Here is a 21,085-nt window from a genome sequence, read left to right as displayed (position 1 = left end):
AGGGACATTAGGTACTCAGCTCAAGCCATACAGGTGCCTGCACAGTTCAAGGATTTATGGCCCAGGTTGGAATGCTTCTGCAAAAATAACTAAAATCATCTTAAATTAAATGTCTGGGAAGATGCTGCTATTTCAATTAAACTCCAGATAACTGACATCACCACTCTTGGAATATGTTTGACAATTTTTGGCTTCCATTTGATGCAAACAAAAGTGTACTTGCTACCCCATATTGCATTACATCCTTTTCAGGTCCGTGTTCTGCTTAAAGAAGGAGACTTGAAGTGATGTTGATATGTATTTGTGTGTACTTGTAGAGATTTTATTCACATTTACTGTATAATAAAATAAATAAATAAATAAATACATAAAGCATTCACATTTACCGGTACTTTAATTTATTTCAAGATATTACCATATTTTTCGCACCATAAAACGCACTTTTTTTTCCCCAAAAGAAGGTTGGAAATGTCTGTGTGTCTTATGGAGCGAATATTGCATCACAGACCATGATGTGTATTACCTGACAAAAATCGACATCCAGGGGTAGAGGGCGACAAAACTCACTGTTACGTTACAGGCATTCCCTCTGTGCTTGGAGGAATGTTAGACTCATTGACTCGGCATCTAATCCTTGCGTGTGTGTGAGTTGCGAAATGTAAACAAATGTAAACAAAGGCAAGATGGCACTGACATCTAATGAGGGAGCGAAGCAAGTGCAGAAAACAAAATACTCAGCAGACGATGTTTTGCGCATTATCACTGAGTCAGACTCTGATTTTTCAGAATCTGATTTTGTTGAGAGTGATCAGAAGATCGACCAAGAGAGTGAGGAACTGGCATCAGCTGATCGGGACACCAGCCGATGCCACCCCAGCTGAGCGCATTCGTCCAGCCATGCACCTATGACAAGGTTCGTGTGGGAGGAATACCTAGACATTGATCCGTGGGAGCCAAACTGGCTACAGGACTTCACAAGACAGTATGGCTTGCTGTTGGACTCGACAGATTACCAGCTGCTGGACTACTTCAGGCTGTTCTTTCCTGAAGCTGCCTTTCAGCTACTGTCAGACGAGACAAACAGGTATGCAGAGCAATTTTTGAATCGAGGGCTGTGCTTGCACCGCATTCTCGTTTTTCAAACTGGAAACCCACAACAAAACACGAGATGAAGGGCTTTGTGGCATTACAAATATAGATGGGACTAGACTGGCGATATAACTTCAGGGAGCATTGGTCCAAACATGCGCGATGATAGGTACGTGCTCCTGCAAAGTGATTGTGAGCAACTGAGCTTCATAAATTCTGACACTAGCGATGAGGAGTTCTTGGGGTTTCCATAAAACTAGAAGAGTGTTTGAACCTTAAAGTCTCTCCTTATTTGTTAATGACAGTGATGATATTTCTTAATACCGCTGTTGAATTTACATGGTTGAAATATTATTCTGCTATATTTTATTAAACATATTAGTACACCATTTGGTTCAGAATATTTTTTTTCTTGTTTTCCTCCTCTAAACCTAGGTGCGTCTAATGGTCAGAGGTGCGTCTTATGGTGCAAAAAATATGGTATTTCCCATCTAAAAAGGAAAAAGTATTAGAGGAAGAAAGATCTTTTTAGTATATAAAAAAATTAAAACTTAAAATTAAAATTTGTAGAAATACTTGTATAACTAAAGCCAATGTCACTTTGCATGACTTCTAGACGGAGTTTTTTGTCAGATTTGCCAGATCACTGGACCATGTCAATTTACATGCTTGAAAATAACTGGGCATGTCAAATTCAGTGACTGTGTGACAACTTTCCAGCAGAGTCATGCCTGCCACTAATTCTGACAGCCAATAGCGCACTGCCTAGTGTAGCCATTGCCGTTGGGTTAACAAGTATGGAGAGATCAGCTGCAATCTCAGCCCTATTTTTTATTTTTTTTACTTTCTATTCATTCGTGGTACATGGTGAGACATCGGACATACAAACTTCTATTCTGTTTGTTAGGTCCAAAACAAACCCATTCCTTATTTCGCATTTCTGCATTATATACATTGTACTATCGGATGAGCACTCATTGGGTGGCAGCTCTCACGCACACAGATCCATCCCTACGGCTAAAGACAAAATCAAACCTGCATGACTTTATTGGAACAAGTTCCAGAATAGTTGGAGTGACTCTTTAGGTATGCCAGACTAGGAGACTGGCCTTCGCAGGAGCTTGCCACCGACTGCCTCCAACTGACATTTGCTGGAAAAGTCATCTAATGTGACATGGCCTTAAGCTACCATGTTTCCCCGAAAATAGGACCTACTCTGAAAATAAGCCCTAGCATGATTTTCAGGTTGCTCTGTAATATAAGCCCTAGTCAAGATCATCAGCTGAAAAGTAAGGTGCCTAAGGCCAGTTTTATACTTCACGTGATGCGACGCGTGTGCCCGAAACATCCATTAAATTCCGAGGACACCTTGCCACAGTATCTCTGAAAAGGATTTTAAATGATTACGTCCATCAATTCGGGGATGCGCCCATTCCAGCAGCATCAGTGCAAGATAGAAACAAAATCCCTGGACGGGGCATCAGCTCATCGCAAGGTGAACACAAGCACACAAATGCAATGGCGTCATTGTAGCTTCACCAAATCCCCAAACCTTTATGTCTTTGGATGGAAAACTGAGCACACTGTGGAAACCCACAAGGAAAACATGCTAACTCCAAGCAGGGATCACAAGGGATGCAACTGCATGTGAGACAGCAGCGCTACTGCTCTGCCACCGTGCACCCTATATGTGTAACTATTAGCAGTATTCATTATTTAAACAAAGTTAATGATTTATCTGTAAAATGTAACATACATATTTTAATGCAAGTATAAATCTAAGAATTCTAAATGTGCAGAGAGCTGGAATATTATAAATTTAATGTGTTCTGTGTGGCGATGCTGCTTGCTGCTGCTGTCAACAACTGACTCAGTTTTACGATGACGTTTCTGATGGTCTGCTTTAATGATAAAGTAAACTACAAGGTCAAAGAGGACATTTTCAGTTTAAAGCTGAAATTTCCACTTTAATCACAAAATAGACATTTTTATTATGTTTTTATTTTTTTTTCTCTGTGGCTCAACTATGCCGCCGTACATTCTGATGGTATTGTAAAGGCACAGAAGATAGTATGTGAGACTTTAAAATGTATCGTGTCATTATGATCGGGAATATGCGACGTGTGAATATCAAAGCACCACGAATGCATTTGTATGTCAGCATTTTGCTTCACCACATTGAACCATTCATCAAACATCGAAGCACGCACATCAACCCTGGAAGATCCTAAAAGTGGCTGGAGTAGCAAGAAATTCAGGGTTTGAATGTGGAGAGTTATGACGATATTCCAGAAGAAGATGACATGACTGTATTTGGATAAATGTATATCGTTGTACATGAATAAATATAAGATATCCCCCGAAGATAAGCCATAGTGCATCTTTTGGAGCAAAAATTAATATAAGACCCTGTCTTATTTTCGGGGAAACACAGTAGGAATTACTTTTCTCCTTGACAACACATATTTATATGCTTTAGTGTTTGGAATACCGATAATCCTATTTTTCATATTAAATTATAAACCTTTGCTATTGTGACTCTTTAAATTTTAGTACTAAAATTGTATATGTTATACATGTCTGCTGCAATCTTTGCTTTTTTGCTGTATCCTGTCTTTTCTAAGTACTGTGTATCATCTTATACTCATCGCCATCTCGGGTTTAGCCAACTGACGTGATTATTTATTTTTTGGCAATGCTGTGCTCAACTTACCGCTCATTGTGCTCCTGGTAGACGAGTCTTGACTTCTCCAACAAATACTTCTCCACATATGCCCTAAAAAAACCAAGAGTTAAAACAATCAGTAAGCAAACAGCAGCACAAGCATCACTTTGCCCTGTAGTCTACCAGGTTCAATTCATTACACTAAAATATAGCCATCTGCTTAGCAAATCAACTTAGTGTGAGTTAGAGGTGTGCGATATTGGCAAAAAAAATTATGTCTCGATATTTTCCATGAGTTTGATTATAATGATAATTAGACAATATTCTGCATTCTTTAAAAATGTGTTTATAAAAGTCTTATTGATCTAGCTTGGTCTTTTAAATAGGATATTAATTGTAGCTTACTAACGAGATAATGGAAGCAACATGTCAGGAAAACAGGTGTTATTTATTTACTTAAAACTGAAGTAAAACAACACAAAAACATTAAAATCACCATCAAAGTACTACTGAGGTCAAACAGTGCAAGTATGAGTAAACCATTTCAACGTGGCCTACAGGATTTACACAAAAGACCAACAAAACTACTACTGAGGTCAAACAGTGCAAGTATGAATAAACCATTTCAATGTGGCCTACAGGATTTTCACAAAAGACCAACAAAACTATTATAATGACAGCATTTTATAGAGACACTTACCCTTAATGTAAACAAGACATGAATCGAAAGGGAATAAATACTAATCAAAATTGAACTACAGGGCATGAACATAATAGTCTGGATGAACATAGACTGCATTGTTGTAAGGTGAATTGTGTAGCATACAAGCAAGAACAAAAATCTAACAAACTGTACTATAGTGTAAAAATCCAAAGTACTGTCAAGTACTGTACAGGAAAGAAATACTATAGCATTTGTAAACAAGTTCTGAAATATATTGCATAAAGATACAAAAAAAAAAACAAACAAATGTATAACATTTTTAAACAAATTACTAACCAAAACACCCAAACCTATAATATTTTTAAACAATGTTCTGTCTAATATTGTACAAAGATATCGGTAATAATAAAACAACTGTAAAATTCTATTGAGAAAACTTCAAGTTGTGTGACAGAAACACCAGTCTGTCCACAGCAGCACAATTACATGTTCAACGTTTCCTCAATTTGACAAAATGTACTTCTTGTGTTTTCCACTACTCAAGTGTATTTACATCACTGTCCACCTCAGGTATCACCAAGTAGCTTCTGATCTCTTTTTTAGCGGCAGTGTGAAAGACTCTGTGAAAGACATTGTGTCATCACAGCAGGGCGAGGATCTGTGTGAGTGTTTTAAATAATGAAAGAAAATAAAAAGTGCTTTGGAATCAAGGTCACCCAGCCAAGGTGGCTTGCGAAATAAAACACGCCCAATAGGCATAAGCTTTATACAGAAATAAAAACAGTATGTTTGAATATGTTTTTTTTTTGTTTTTTTGTCTGAAACCTACATATGGGGCTCCATGCTAGATTAATTTCACTTTGCAGATGGTGAAACAAGTTACTTGTCGAGCTGTCTTCATTGGGAAACAATTTCCAACATAGTTCACAGATTGCCGTCTTTTAAGCAACTTCAGTATTTTTAAAGCCAACCCACCTCCACACAAGTGAGGATGATCCACGTCTTGCAATTAAATCTAACAATGTAGATTGCAAGGCTGTTTATTTCCGGTGCTGTTTATTCACTCAGTTTTAGGAAGATCTGCTAGCTTCACTTGTGGTGCGCTGACTGTAGTCTATCTTTTTAGGTTACATGAGACAGTGAATGTGTGGACTCTCAAGGCATGTTCTTAATTGTTTTTGCAAAGTGAGTGGCATACTCAATAATTTCAGCTTGCACATCGTTAAAACAACAATAACAATATTATTGTACGACAATACAAACTTCACACTCCTAGTGTGTGTAGACAAAGATTTGAAGTGGGTCACTGTGATCTGTAATCGGTGAGGTTTATTCCATATTATATTATTTTAACCAAAATGGGTAACTAAGGCCATGAATCGTTACAGCTGAAAACATCTAAACTATGCAAATCAGCTGACAGGGAGAAAACATCACTGCCATGTAAGTAACCCGAGAGGGACATAAGAAGAGACAGGTGGAGACAATTTAAGCAGGCTGTTAAAAGAAAGTAGGTGTTTCCCATGGTTCGATGATCAATTTATGGTCAACAGTTACTGTGTGCTATTTCCATTTACCTTATACCAGCAAAAGAATGTAGCCCAAGTGCATCTTCTCATTTTGGAGCAAGAGAAAAGCTCTGGCAACGGCACTGAACCTTACAGCTCACCTATGGACAGAAGATATCACTCCTGCCTGTAACTAGGAACCATGCCACCCGCACTCTCAAAGTTTCCACAGCCAACTGCAGGAACCGCAAGCTCTGCCAGTAGTTTTCCTTTGAAAATTGTATTATTGTGAGTGTCTAGCCAATATATAACACTAGAATTACCAGAGCCTACGAAAAAACTTGTAGATCCGGCCCACCTTAAATCTGTTCACACCCCTCTGTCAGCGTCTTTTGTCCTGTATATGTGCCGATAAAGACAAGCAGCCTGCTATTCCATCCCCCCACCGCTGCAGAACATGCACAAAGTTCTCCCAGCTCATGCCTTGATTATCTGGGAGTGAAGTGCTGGAGTTTTAGAGTGGAAATAATAGATTGGAATTTGGAACAAATGCACTTCATGTGTGTTCCGTTTCTACAATAATCTGTGTAAACACATTGTTAAAACAGAAACATTTTATTAGTAAATGACAAAACGTTGGCATAAAGTATATAATGTGTGAAGCCTGAAGTCCAAAGATCAAATAAACACTTTCACAAAAGGTTCAAGGACGATACAATAGCTTCTGTGGTGTAGCGATAACATTTACTGACTTGTAATCAAGAGTCCCCAGTTTGATCCCCACTGGCTTCTATATTTGCCGTTTTCAGTAGTGAGCTGCTCTTATTGTTAATAATATACAGTACACACATACATTTGGTTTGCGTCTGTAACAGACGGTGTACTTTTATAGTACTTGTAAAAGTTACCTTTTTTTTTCAGTTTTTTTTCTCTCAGTCACAATCACGATACATACTACCACCCCGCAAACCCCCCATACATACAAACATACATGACAAACAAACGCTGCTGAATCTGCCTTCTTTGTGTGTCACCGTCACTTAATTTTTTTTATTCAGTTTTATTGAGTGTTCCTGCTCACGCTGAATTAGTATGCACCTTATAGCCCGTGATGTCAAAAAAAAAAAAAAAAAAACAAAAAAAAAAAAACCAGACATAGGTATATATGATATTTGGAATTATTCATTTTATGACCTGTATAGTACATTTCAGACAACATTGTGGCACGGATGCAATATTATTCATATTATTCATATTCATTTGCATAACATCTTGCGGTTGTAATCAGTGACCGTGTGTTTTTTTTTTTTTTTTCCCGATCTTGCCAGTCTCCATGTTGCTGTAGGGTGTTGTTTCTTTTGTAGTCCGGGACATGCAGATGAAAGAATAGTACAAAGAGGTCAGTTCAGCGCTATATGCAATCATCAGATTCAAATGTTAACAGTTTACACACACGCAAGGACCGTCCTTCCTACATTTACGATATGTGTACCTGTTGCAATGCGAGTCTTTTGAATTCCACTGTTTTCATTATCTCTAACCAGCACTGCATGTGTTTGGCCCCCTTGTTTTTTAAACTCTTTATGACATTTTACTTTGTTTTCTACTCTGTCTTTTATTTCTGACCTCGCTTTGTCCTGCTTTTTTTTTCCAATGACACCTGGTCCGTGGTGATTATTTTCCCTTTTTCGAGTAATAATTTCTGTTTGTTTGTGCTACTGCAATCTTTACTTTCTTTTTTTTTTAATATACTTTCTAATTTTCCTACTTTCATATTCTTTAACTTTCTCCGCATTTGTATTGTTCCAACTTTTTTATTTTTTTTTGAGCCTTTCGAATTCCACTGCTTTCATAATCTCTAACTTGCTCTGCATATGTATAGCGCCAACATTTGTGAATGTCTTTATGAAGTTCTACTTTGTCTTTTACCGTCTGTCTTTTAATTCTGAGCCCAATTGGACGTGCTTTTTTTCAATTCCACTTGTTCCGGGCTGATAATTACTTTCCTTATTTTCTGAATTTGCACCTAGATTATTCTTTTTCTTTTTTGCTCTTCTTTCTTTCCAATGCTTTTGAATCTCTTTTCTCCGCGCTGCTTTCTTCTTTGCTTAGCCATTTATAACGTATTGTCCTTATACGCTTTATAGGAGGTGAGACCCTGGATCTATGTGTGCTCAAATCCTTTAGACGACTGAATGTTTTGCTGCCCGTGGTCTTATTTGATGTTGGTTGTAAGTAGGGAGTGACTTGCAAGAATCTCATGTTCTATGTCATCGCGAGACGGTCTTGGGTCAATCTCTTGGCACAAAGACTCAAGTTTAAAGTCCCTGTGAGACGCTCCGTGGCCATTCTTTTTCGTCTCGCGGGTCTTTTAAGTGTCTTCCGTGATCATAACGTGAAGTTTACGTCTCGTCTCCTGTCTTTCTCTCTCAGGATTTTTTTTTATAATATATATATATATATATATATATATATATATATACACACACACACTAGGGGGCTTCGCGAACCCCCATATTTGGTTTTCCAGATACACACTTTTAAGATTGTTTTTTCTTTGAATTGTTGCTATTTCATTAGTTTCACTTTTATTTCAGAACTTCTGTAAAAACAATATTTGTAATCTTGCGAGTCCCAATATGCTGAATCTTTTTAATGAGGTCAGGATAGGTTTCTCGGTTTGAAATTTCAGCACAGACAAAACGATCTACATCATCAGCATTTAATAATTTTTTTTTTACAAAGTAACAAAGTAAGTAGAGTTCTGCATTGGACTCCTGTCTGTAAAGTCGTGCTATTTTCCTCTCACAGTTCCAAAAGTACATGGGTTTACCAAGGTGATACCCCAGCTTTTGTCTAGGTTTTTGTACAAGGGCTAGACAGAACGTTTTCTGACTCCAGGGGTAAATTTATGTTTTTAAATAAGCAGACAGATAAATATATATATATATATATTAACAAAGTAACCAATAAATGCATGTGCGGTAAACTCCGTTTTTGAAATTCTCAAGATTCTTTATTTGTCACATGCATAGTTATACAGGACAACACGCAGTGAAATGCATCCTGATCCACTTATCAAAAACTGTGCAAAGTTAGAAGAATATCAGTTAGATTAACAAAAAGTCATAGATCGAAAGATAACCGTATAATAGAACATAATTAATAAGTAAAATTATGTGAATAAAGTAGAATTAAGTGTTAAGGTGCAATAGTGTAGTAATTATTGTGCAAAACCAAAGTTAGACTGGTGCATAGTTAAATGAGGCAGTTTGTTTGTTTGCGCTACTGCGATCTTTACTTTTTTATATTTTCTAATTTTCCTACTTTCATATCCTTTAACTTTCTCCACATGTGTTTAGCGCCAACGTTTTTTTATTTTTTGAGCCTTTCTAATTTCCCTGGTTTCATAATCTCTAACCTGCTCTGCATGTGTTTAGCGTCAACGTTTGTAAACATCTCTATGACATTCTACTTTGTCATTTTACTCACTGTCATTTATTTAAGAGCAGGATTGGACGTGCTTTTTTTCAATTCCTCTTGTTCCGGGCTGATAATTACTATCCTTATTTTCTGAATTTGCACCTCGATTATTCTTTTTTGCTCTTTTTTCTGTCCAACGCATTTGAGTCTCTTTTCTCAGCGCTTTTCTTTCTTCTTTCTTCAATCATCGACGTTTCATTTCTACCCTATTCATTTCATTTCTACCGTATTGACCTTATACACTTTATATGCACTGAGCCCTGGAGCTGTGTGTGCTGCATGACTGCCTTTACACTACTGATTTGTTTTTTTTTGATATTGCTTGTAAGTAGGGCGTGTCTTGCAAGAATCTCGTTCTATGTTCCCGTGAGACGCACCGTGGCAGGTCTCTTTCGTCTTGCGGGTCTTTAAATTATCTTTCGAGAAAAATCAAGTATTGTAGACTATCAGGACAGGGGACAGGATTTCTTTTTATAATAGAGATATATTATATATATATATATATATATATATATATATATATATATATATATATATATACACACACACACACACACACACACACACACACATATATACAGTTATATGAAAAAGTTTGGGAACCCCTCTCAGCCTGCATAATAATTTACTCTACTTTCAACAAAAAAAGATAACAGTGATATGTCTTTCATTTCCTAGGAACATTGGAGTACTGGGGTGTTTTCCGAACAAAGATTTTTAGTGAAGCAGTATTTAGTTATATGAAATTAAATCAAATGTGAAAAACTGGCTGTGCAAAAATTTGGGTACCCTTGTAATTTTGCTGATTTTAATGCATGTAACTGCTCCATACTGATTACTTGCAACACCAAATTGGTTGGATTAGCTCGTTAAGTCTTGAACTTCATAGACTGGTGTGTCCAATCATGAGAAAAGGTATATAAGGTGGTCAGTTGCAAGTTGTGCTTCCCTTTGACTCTCCTGTGCCAGCATGGGATCCTCAAAACAACTCTCAAAAGATCTGAAAACAAAGATTGTTCAGTATCATGGTTTAGGGGAAGGCTACAAAAAGCTATCTCAGAGGTTTATTAAACTGTCAGTTTCAACTGTAAGGAATGAAATCAGGAAATGGAAGGCCACAGGCACAGTTGCTGTTAAACCCAGCAGGTCTGGCAGGCCAAGAAAAATACAGGAGCGGCATATGCACAGGATTCTGAGAATGGTTACAGACAACCCATAGATTACCTCCAAATACCTGCAAGAACATCTTGCTGCAGATGGTGTGTCTGTACATCATTCTAAAATTCAGTGCAATTTGCACAAAGACCATCTGTTTTGCAGGTTGATGAGAAAGAAGCCTTTTCTGCACCCACACCACAAACAGAGTCGCTTGTTGTATGCAAATGCTCACTTAGACAAGCCAGATTCATTTTGGAACAAAGTGCTTTGGACTGATGAGACTAAAATTGAGTTATTTGGTCATAACAAAAAGCACTTTGCATGGCTGAAGAAGAACACCGCATTCCAAGAAAAACACCTGCTACCTACTGTCAAATTTGGTGGAGGTTCCATCATACTGTGGGGCTGTGTGGCTAGTTCAGGGACTGGGGCCCTTGTTAAAGTCGAGGGTCGGATGAATTCAACCCAATATCAACAAATTCTTTAGGATAATGTTCAAGCATCAGTCACAAAGTTGAAGTTATGCAGTGGTTGGATATTCCAACAAGACAACGACCCAAAACAGAAATCTACAAAGGCATTCATGCAGAGGGAGAAGTACAATGTTCTGGAATGGTTGTCACAGTTCCCTGACTTGAATATCATTGAAAATCTATGGGATGATCTGAAGCAGGCTGTCCATGCTCCATATGTATGTGTGTGTGTGTATAATTATATATATATTATATATACACACACACACTTATTTAGACTTTTAGCTTAATATAAGCTGCAATCTCTAAGAAACACATTCCAAGGGAGCGTGCACCCCCTGCTGGATGCAGTATGCCATAAAACAACGATACACAATTTGATACTTATGGTGTCAAATTGAAGCCACATTAATAAGCTAATTTCATCAAATGTGTCATCTTTTACTAACTAACTAACTAACATGTTACACTTAGTTTTAACAAAATGCTGTAGATGCATTACACAGATCGCATGACTAAGAGGAGGGGATAAAGAGTAGCAAATAATTTTAAGTTTATGATTTTGTTTTTATGTATCTATGACTTTGGGTAATGTCTGACATATAAAGAGGGTTTATAAAGCTAGTCTGAACTTCGCATGATACATTCTCATTCATCTTACATTGTGGGAACTACCATGAGGGACAGTATCTAGTGTATTGGCAAACCCAAAGGCATGAACTTTTGAAGACGACCAGGCTGTAGAAAGCTGAGGAGTGGTGTCATGATTTGATATAATTGTGGATCATTAAATGCTGCCAATAGTTACTTCAATCTGTGGGCACACTTCTAACATTGCTGGGGATGTGAACTCTGAGTTGGGACATGTGCATAACTGATGCAACGGGATAAAAACATGGCTATGGATACAAATCCTAATCTGATCTGCGGATACGAAATCTCTGAAGTATTCAAAGTTTATCTTTTCTCATGTGTATGTATTGTTTTGATCCTCTTGTTCTCTCGACCACGACTATTGTCTCTCGTATTAGGCTTCAGTTTCATTTTATATATATTTTTTTGTTTTGTTTGTGTTTTACGCGCATATCCCAGTTTTTGCTCAAATGTTTACCTTCTAGTTTGCTGAAGGGTCAACTAGCTTCTCACTTCTGACAGCTATCTTATACATTTAGTAAGTGTACCTGACCCAGGGAGCAGCTCAAGCTGAGGTACATGACAAGTTATTCATCCTGTCAATTGGATCAACTCATATACATAGGATGATAACTGTTCGAGCTTTTCTTGTCTCTAATAAAGACAGCTTTACAAATCTGCAGATCCACTTACAAATGTACACTATACTTGGAGTGACTGGCAAATAATCAACCACTGATTTGCTCACATTCTCATATATGGCCCTAGATGACAGACTACACGGCCAAAATAAACACATCATATGCCAGCACAAATAAAAACACACATCCATGATCCTGTTCTATAAACGCCCGTCAGCATAATGTACTTATAAAGGGTATTTCATCCTTGTGTAAAATGCATGATGTAATGATACAACAAAAAGAAGAATACAAATTTAAAGATCAATTATTCTTTAATGATACTGAGCAATCATCAAAAAAGCTATTTGTAGCAATCTTTCATATTTGTCAATGGCTCTTTCAAAAACACAATAAAGGTGTCACCTATGACAGGCAGCAGTGGATGGTTTGGTAAGGAAATAAATCAAGCGCTAACCATCCTTTCACATGAGTGCATACAGTAATACTCTCTCCATATCGCATTGTTTGTTTAGTGTTTCTCTTTGGTAATGGTCATATACTTCTCTTTTCACCTAGGGCCCTTGACACAATTTAAGAAGAAAGTCTGCCTTTCATTGAGCCATGGATCATTTCAACACAATTCTTCCCTTTCTGACCTCAGCTTTGGAGTCACCCTTCAATGTCGTCCAACCATTAGCTGACAATTTCAGCTCCGCTTGGCTATACGTGTAAAGACTTGAATTGCAGTCCTCCCCTTATTCTAAAAAATTATTTAACTCAACTTTTATTTTATTTAGATCAGATTACTGTCTTTAGCCTTTCTGTAGTGACTGTTCCTCCAACAAAACTGCTAATGAACTCTCCCAATGTAGAAATCTTCTAACACTATTACAATAAACATCTTTCTTGAAAATTTCCTAAGATCTCTGTAATCCATGGTTATATTCTGCAAGAATTTGTCTGCAGATATATTGTATTTAATTTCAATAATCATTGCAGAATCACCAAATCGTCCCATGCTCTTGTTTGCAGGCTTTTGTGTAGGTAATTTAAAAAAAAAAAAAAAAACTCTGCCCATTTTTAAACATGATGACCCACCTTTCTTTCCACCTAATTTTGGGTGATGTCGGTTCATTAAAGGACATTATGCTTTTAACATGAGTAGATAATGCCTCGATTTCTTCTTGGGGTCAATAAGGTACAAATGGTCTATGTCTACCTACACAAAAATATTATCAGAGTTATAAACTTTACTGTATATACAAAAAATGTCTCCATGTCTCCATTATTTAGCATTACTTTCTCTACGTAAGAGTACATTCAACACTGAAGACGTTGCTGTGCATCCACCTATATTACACACACACACACACACACACACACACACACACACACACACACACACACACACACCACAAACATGATCTCTGCTATGGCTACTCAAGAAAGAATGAATATAAATTTTGCTGGAAGAATGAAGCTAAAAAGGTAAGACAGAAGAAGCTCATACTTGGGCAGTAGCAGTTAAGAGTGTTTCACAGACTATTTTAAGTGTACAAAACATGTATGTGGATGCAGAGATGTAAAATGTTGATGTGATATGGTTTAATATTCATGAAAAATCTAAGTCCTAGATGGTTAATGAAATTAAAGACTTCTTTAAGAAAAACGAAAGGTGTCTAAAGAGAACCAAAAGCTTAAAAAATAAATAAGAGTAAACAATTCAATTTTCCATGTTAAGATAGAATAAAAAGGTAATGTTGAGCAAAATTAAACTGCTCTAAGAGGACAAGACAAGACTAATATAATGACTGGGCATACTTAAAAAAAAAAAATGTTGTAGAAGTATGAAGAAGAATTAAGATGAGATGACTGCCAAATTTCAGGATGTTAATCAGAAAAGCATGTCATTCTCAAGTGAACCAGTAGAGGGCACTCCAATAACAACACTAACCTGCCTTCTTCCTGCCTCACCCACAAGTCACCTGGACTAGATGTTCTGGGAGGTGTCCAAAAATGCATCAGGTGGGTATGGCTGTAGTATGGTAATTATTTCTGATATATCTCTGGATAGATATATAAATTGTAAACCCTTTGAAGACCTTTGTAAAATCTGAAACTCCCAAAATTACTGAACTCAGTCATTTTTTGTTAATTGTACTGATCACCATTCTATAATCTTTTTTAAATAGTTTATGATAGGTGCTTTAAAATCATAAATATTCTGACTAGAAATTTAAAAGAAAATTTGGCTTGGACTATCACAATATAAAACAGACAACTCACAGAAAATGAATGCACCATTTTTTTTAATCATGTTTTGATATTTTAAGTATTTTATATACACCAATAGATTTACATTTCAATCTATTTGCATTTGATTAACTCACATATAATTTTACAATCATTTGGTTTATAAAATCTTAATTTAGATAAATATAACTGTTGACAAGTAAATAAAGACCAGTTTTCCACCAGAAAGATCAACTAATTGGACTGACTGATTAAACAGATGCCATGAAAAATGCACCCACTAAAGGCCATGTGCCATTACACGACATTTCCAGCAATTTTCAGTCTAGTTGCTCATTTACATAATCTCAGAGAGTTGGAAGCAGTTGGTCGCACACTTTTGTGAAGGCGAGTCACGTACTGTGACATACCCAGAGTCCAATTAGTCTTTGCCTCACTCCGACAAAATCAAATTGTCTTTAGTCATAAGGTTAGGCTCAGCGTGCATTAGAACTAGCAAGCAATGAATGTTCATCTGGAGGTACAATGCATAGAACGCAGTGATAAGGAATGCGCACAGGTCTTTTGGGTCTCACAAACAGAAGATAAGCTTGTCTTGCCCCAAGAGGCAAGGTCACCTGCCAATCACTGCCAGGAACTGCGCTATGGCCTGTAAATTCTGAAGGTCTCACACAGTTCCTGGCAGTTCACTTTGGATCATGATAGTTTTCTACTTTCATTTTGTGTTTTTTTGGGATTCATTTGATTTCTGACTATTTTGCTCTCTATTTTGACTATTCTTGAAATTTCTTATTGGGGCCTGTTTGCCTTCGGTTGCCCTTGCTGGCAACTCCTTTTTGCCTAGTGTGCGCTACAGAGCTTCATGTATTTACAGGGCCTGTTGTGAAATAAACCTTTTTACTTAATAAATATTCAGCGCTTGTCCTCATTACTAGCCAGGATTTGGCAGTGATATTCCCCACTATTGGGCATTACTGGAAGTGTCTGGTATGCTTGTGCTTTGGAACTCCCAGTTTACAATTACAATGTTTATAATACATAATCTATAACAGGTGACTTCACTGCTTCTTGTTATCTTCAGTTACAAACTGATCTCAAATTGGGTTTTGGGTGTGCTGCATACAACTAAATGCATGGGAGCAGCCACTCCTTCAAGCTTTAGTGAATGTACATAATGTACAAGTGGTTAAAAGAGACATTCTGCTGAGTAATAATAAACCATAATCACTACCTCCTATGCATGAAAAGGGATTTACACAGTGTGGTAAAAAGTGAAAAGTAATTCTACAGCTGAGTCAAACAGATAGTTTCATCTGACAGTTAATGACCAGACTCCATATATTTTCAAAAAATCTGAATGAAAGCAGACTCCCCAACATATCATAAAATCCACTGCATCGAATCCTCTTAGACAATACTTAAAAAAGAATGACTTAAGAACATTTATGGTAGGCCCCTGCAAATTTTGTTTTTATTCTCCAGCTTAACTGGAGTTGTTTTTTTATTTATTTTTTTGTCCACCCTGGCCATCTGACCTTATCATCTGACTGTCATTTAGAAACTTAAAAAAAAACAATTCAATATTTAGGGACTTCATTTCTTTTAACCATATATATTTCTTATGCACAGTAAGTGTGCATTATTTATTTATCTGTTATATACTATTTGTTCATTATTATTCTTATCTAAGTTTAATTTGTTTTTCATTTCATGTAATTACCTCTTTGACGTGCTGTAAAGCAATTTGAGCACCATCCTGTGTATGAAAATGAAAGTAGTGATGTTGTTGTCACTTCAAATAACATGGGCACCATCTCTGCTCTGTCCAACATTTCTGCCTATAATGGAAAGGGTATAGTCTGCAATACTAACCTTGTATAGATTTTGTCCTATTTGTTACTTCCGTTCTCTTCTTATTCTAGCATTGTGCCCATTTTACTAAAGGGGCTTTTTTCTAGTTACTTATTATTTGGCTGATGCCTTTAACCAAAGTGACTTAAACATCTGAGATACAACTGGTTACATTGTTTTTGTCTTCTCTATTGTAGCATAGGCATGTGAAGTGACTTGCTGATGGTCACACTGTGTCTATAGTGAGATCTGAACCCACAACCTCAGGGTCTGAAGTCCAGTACACAACACTGCCTGCCTAAAGGATATGGCAATATTGCTCGAACACGGAATTTGCCATTTCTGGTTACTGTATCAACCAACAGCATCTGTGCAAATGTAGTGCACGCTTTAACTCTGGCACATGACTGACCTGTGATGCTTGACTAACTAAACCTTTTAAACACATCGTCAAATGGCAGGCCATCTCCTTTCTCGTCAAGTGCAATTGAAAGTGCCTTCCTACATATTTGATTTTCCTTTGGTTATTTTAATGGATTTGAAAATCACTTTATATGAAAAAATAGAGTTCAGCCTTTTCACAGAAAAAAGGTGAATTGCAGTAGAGGGTCATGATTGATATGACAACCCAGTAAATTAACTTTACATAAAACAAAAATAATAAAAATGCAGTACTGGGTGCCATGCCTCTGATATTAACAATTCTGACTACATGAACCAAACAGAAATAGCTTCACAAAAATTGTACAGGCAACTGTGTTGAATAGAAAAGAAAAAAATTGAAATGCTTATTGACAAAAAAGAAGGCCAAAGCCATTGTTAATGCATATAAATACTAGTACATTATCACTGACAATAAATGTCTTGGACCCATCACTATTATTACATGCTACACAAAGATTCTGCAAAGAAACATTTTATAAAAGCATCCATCCACCCAATTTGCAATCCACTAAATGCAGTTCAGAGTTACAAGGAGTTGGAAGATTGCATCTTCTGTCCAAACTGGGGAGATGTAACTGTTTCATATACACTTGTAGAAGGTGTGTTGATTAGGGAAATGCCTCCAGAGTACAAAATAGAAACAAATTACATAAGGAAAACGAAACAGGTGCAACTGTGGTGAATCAATCAACTGTACATGCCATGTCTGACAGACGATCACACCCATGTCCTGGCTTGGTGAATTATCATGAAACAGTCATTTCCTCTGTGCAAGAAAGACACAACAATTCCCTTTTGTTTGATGACATTCCACTTATCCGATGGGTTCAAACACACAAATGGATTTTTTCATCTTTACTTGCACCAGCCTTTTCAATGACAGGAAAGCTGCCAGGAGTTGTTCTTACCTGCCTCAAGGGTATCTTTGCATACGTTCAATAAGATGTAATCATGTTATGATAATGTTGTGACACTTTGTCATTTGCAAGTGTTTATAGGAGTATTTTTTGAGTTAGTTTCTGGCTAAGCTAGCTGTAATATTCAAAGCACATTCCCATCAGGGCAATAAAGGCATCAATCAATGATTACAACCATGACATGGAAACACTATGAGCATGGAAGAGCTCAGCTTCCTATATAAATCGTCTTCCTGTCTACCTTGGAATGATCACTGTTAATCTTTATTATGTGACACTTAACCTTAACTATGTTCTTGTGTCCGTTCTGTACAATGTGGGCCACTTTATTAGCAGCACGTTCAATTGACTGCTTGAGACATCTTCTTTAGTCCAGTAATATTGTCAGCATTGTCTGCAGGTCAGAACAGAAGGTGCAGAATACACTAATTACAGTTAGGTTTATAAAGATGGTGTCTTTATATGCAATTGATCTTATGATTGCACAATTTGCAAAAACATCCATCCACTCAATTTGCAATCAACTAAAAGAAATCAATAAACACAGGGGGTTGGAGCTGATCCTGGGCAGCACATTGCTAGATTCAAACCAGGACAATGGATACTCACACTCTTAAGCAGGGTCACTTCAGAGTGGTCTGTCAAGTAAGTATGCAGTTCTTTGAGATCTTGTGGGGGCGGGCATGGGAATTCAAAGAAATGGGTTGGGGGTTGAGACAACATGGGGAGAACATGGGGAGAACATGGGAAATCTGCACGACAAGCTCGAGGAGCAGGAATTTGAACTTAGGACTCAAGCCAAGAAGTACTGTATTTGTGTGAATGACTGGTCCACCGTACTACCCATTAATAAAATCACATTTTAAAAATACAACAGACATAGCACTCATTAAAGTGTCATAAGAATGATATTAAATGACTGCCAAGCACAAAAATTATCAATCAGTAGCAAAAACCACATACAGACAACAGGATAGCAATAAGAGATAAAATTATAACCCAACACAGTATAAGGAGGAAAAATCATAATTTCAACACTACAGTGGCAAGAAAAACTAAGTGAACCGTTTGGAATTTACCTGTTTTTCTGCATTGATTGATCATAAAATGTTCTCTGATTTTCATCTGAATCAGAAGTACAGACAAACACAGCATGCTCCCTCTAATAACACACAATAAGTATCTGAGGTCTTTTCTGAAAACACCCATCAAACATTCACAGTGTGCTGCTGAATAAGTCAGTGAACCCTTGGACTTAACAACTGGTCAGACCTTCTTTGAGAGCAATAAGCTCTAACAAGCACTTCTGGTAGCTGCAGACCAAAACTAACAACATTCAGGAGGAATTTTGGACCATGCTTTGTTACAAAACTGTTTCAGCTCATCCATATTCTTTGGATGTCTGGTGTAAACATCCCTCTTGAAGTCATTCTACTGCATCTCCATTGGGTTAAGGTTTGGGCTCTGATTGGGCCACACCAAAAGATGGATTTTCTCTTTTTGAAGCCCTTCTACAGTAGGTTTCCTTGATGTTTATGGCCACTGTCCTACTGCATTACCCAACTTCTACTGAGCTTCATCTGGCAGCTGACATTATCCTGAAGGATACCTTGATAAACTTGGGAATTCATTTGCCCCTCAGCAATAACAAGCTGCCCAGGCTGTGAGGCGGCTCTGCTGGACAGCCAATTGAATTGCAGGTTTTTGTCACATGATTTACTCGACTTGAGTCAGATAACCCTCCCCCAATCCTAATCTTAACCATAGTGTAACCAGGTGTTATCACACTGACATATAATATAAAGTGACAACCTCCTCAAAGTAGTGGAACTCTGGAGGTCCACAGCGAGAGTATTGCCTAAGTCAGCAAAGCTGCCCCAATTCATGATGCTCACTTCACTGTACCTCACCACTGGAATGATGTTATCAAGTTGGCATGTGATGCCCTTTTTATACCATATGCACTGCTGCATATACTTCATAAACGATTCAACCAGACCACAAAATATTTTGACAATGGCATTGTGGAGTATCAAGATGATATTTGACAAACTTCAGGTCTGGAGTGCTTTTTTTCTTTTTAATTTAGAGAGCAGTAGTTTCCTCTTTTTATTGTCCTGCTATATGCTACATTTGTAAGTCGGATATCAGAGCTGGGAATGACGTAAGACCCAAACCGATTGCGTTCCAAGTAAATTATTTGGAAAAACAATATGGACGTGCCAAGGAAAACCTTTTTTGTGCTTGCTCTATAGTAATAAACAGCAGTCAATAACAATGCATTATGTGGTATTTTGCACATCCAAACACTGTAGCAACATGTCCACAGATAGAGGTTAGACAGAAATGCTGTAGCTGCCACTAAAGTTTGTGGTCTGTCGTCGTCATTTTGGATTGAGGCCATCATCTGAAGTCAATACATATAAACTCAGACTTCTCAGACCAGCCTCAAGTTTCCGAGTTGTAAATCTGATTTAAGGGGCATTCCAGTTGAAAATTCTGACTTCCTACTTCAGATGGGACGCAGCAATAGTCACCAAGCCTATTCAATGTTTTGTGTATGATAGACTCATGAACAGAGACGTTAACTTGTTCCAATGATTCCTTCAAGCCAACAGCAATTACTCCAACACTCTTTTGTACCTCATTGAGCATTCGGCATTGTGCCTTTCTAGTCTTCCTGACTGGGTGCCCACTTCTAGGGGGAACAGCCACAGTGCTAAATCATCTCCATTTGTACATATTTGTCTGACTGTGGACTGACAAATATCTAAACTCCATGAAATTACTCTGTAACCAATTCCAGCTTTATTGAAATGAACAATTCTTAATCATAGATCTTCTGAGATCTCATGCTTCTCATCAGCTTAAAATGTTTGTCCCCCATCCCCCACCAGGTCAAAATACAGTAAAACCTCCTCGATCGCGGGGGTTACGTTCCAGAACACCCAGCGAAAGGTGAAAATCCGCGAAGTAGAAACCATATGTTTATATGGTTATTTTTATATATTTAAGTCCTTATAAACTCTCCCACATGGTTTATAAATATTCCCGTACAGTTATACAACATAAACCCTTTATATTCTCTTAGTTATTAGGTAAGATTCGTTGAAATTATGTATGTAAACACAGTTTATATACTACTCACAAACATACATATCGTATATCATTGAGGAGTTTTATTTAATACGTAATAGTTTTAAACATATTGTAATTGATTAGGTAATATAAAAATACGTGAAAAATCTATAACATGTAAATGCTGTACATATAGTGCTGGGCGGTATACCGGTTCATACCGAAAACCGTTTTTTATTTTTTTTA

The 21,085-nt window shown here is 37.2% G+C and overlaps 1 protein-coding gene across 1 annotated transcript in view; it reads right to left on the bottom strand.

The window, feature by feature from the left end:
* Positions 1-21,085, bottom strand: part of myo9aa (myosin IXAa) — a 568,471-nt gene that overhangs the window by 235,446 nt on the left and 311,940 nt on the right. The window contains 1 exon segment of the mRNA XM_028823069.2: positions 3,803-3,865. Coding sequence (XP_028678902.2) covers positions 3,803-3,865 — 63 coding nt within the window.

This window comes from Erpetoichthys calabaricus, chromosome 17 (assembly GCF_900747795.2).
Source record: "Erpetoichthys calabaricus chromosome 17, fErpCal1.3, whole genome shotgun sequence".
Classification (NCBI taxonomy): Eukaryota; Metazoa; Chordata; class Cladistia; order Polypteriformes; family Polypteridae; genus Erpetoichthys; species Erpetoichthys calabaricus.
The sequence above is the reverse complement of the archived record's forward strand: the minus strand, read 5'-3'. Positions and strand labels throughout refer to the sequence as shown.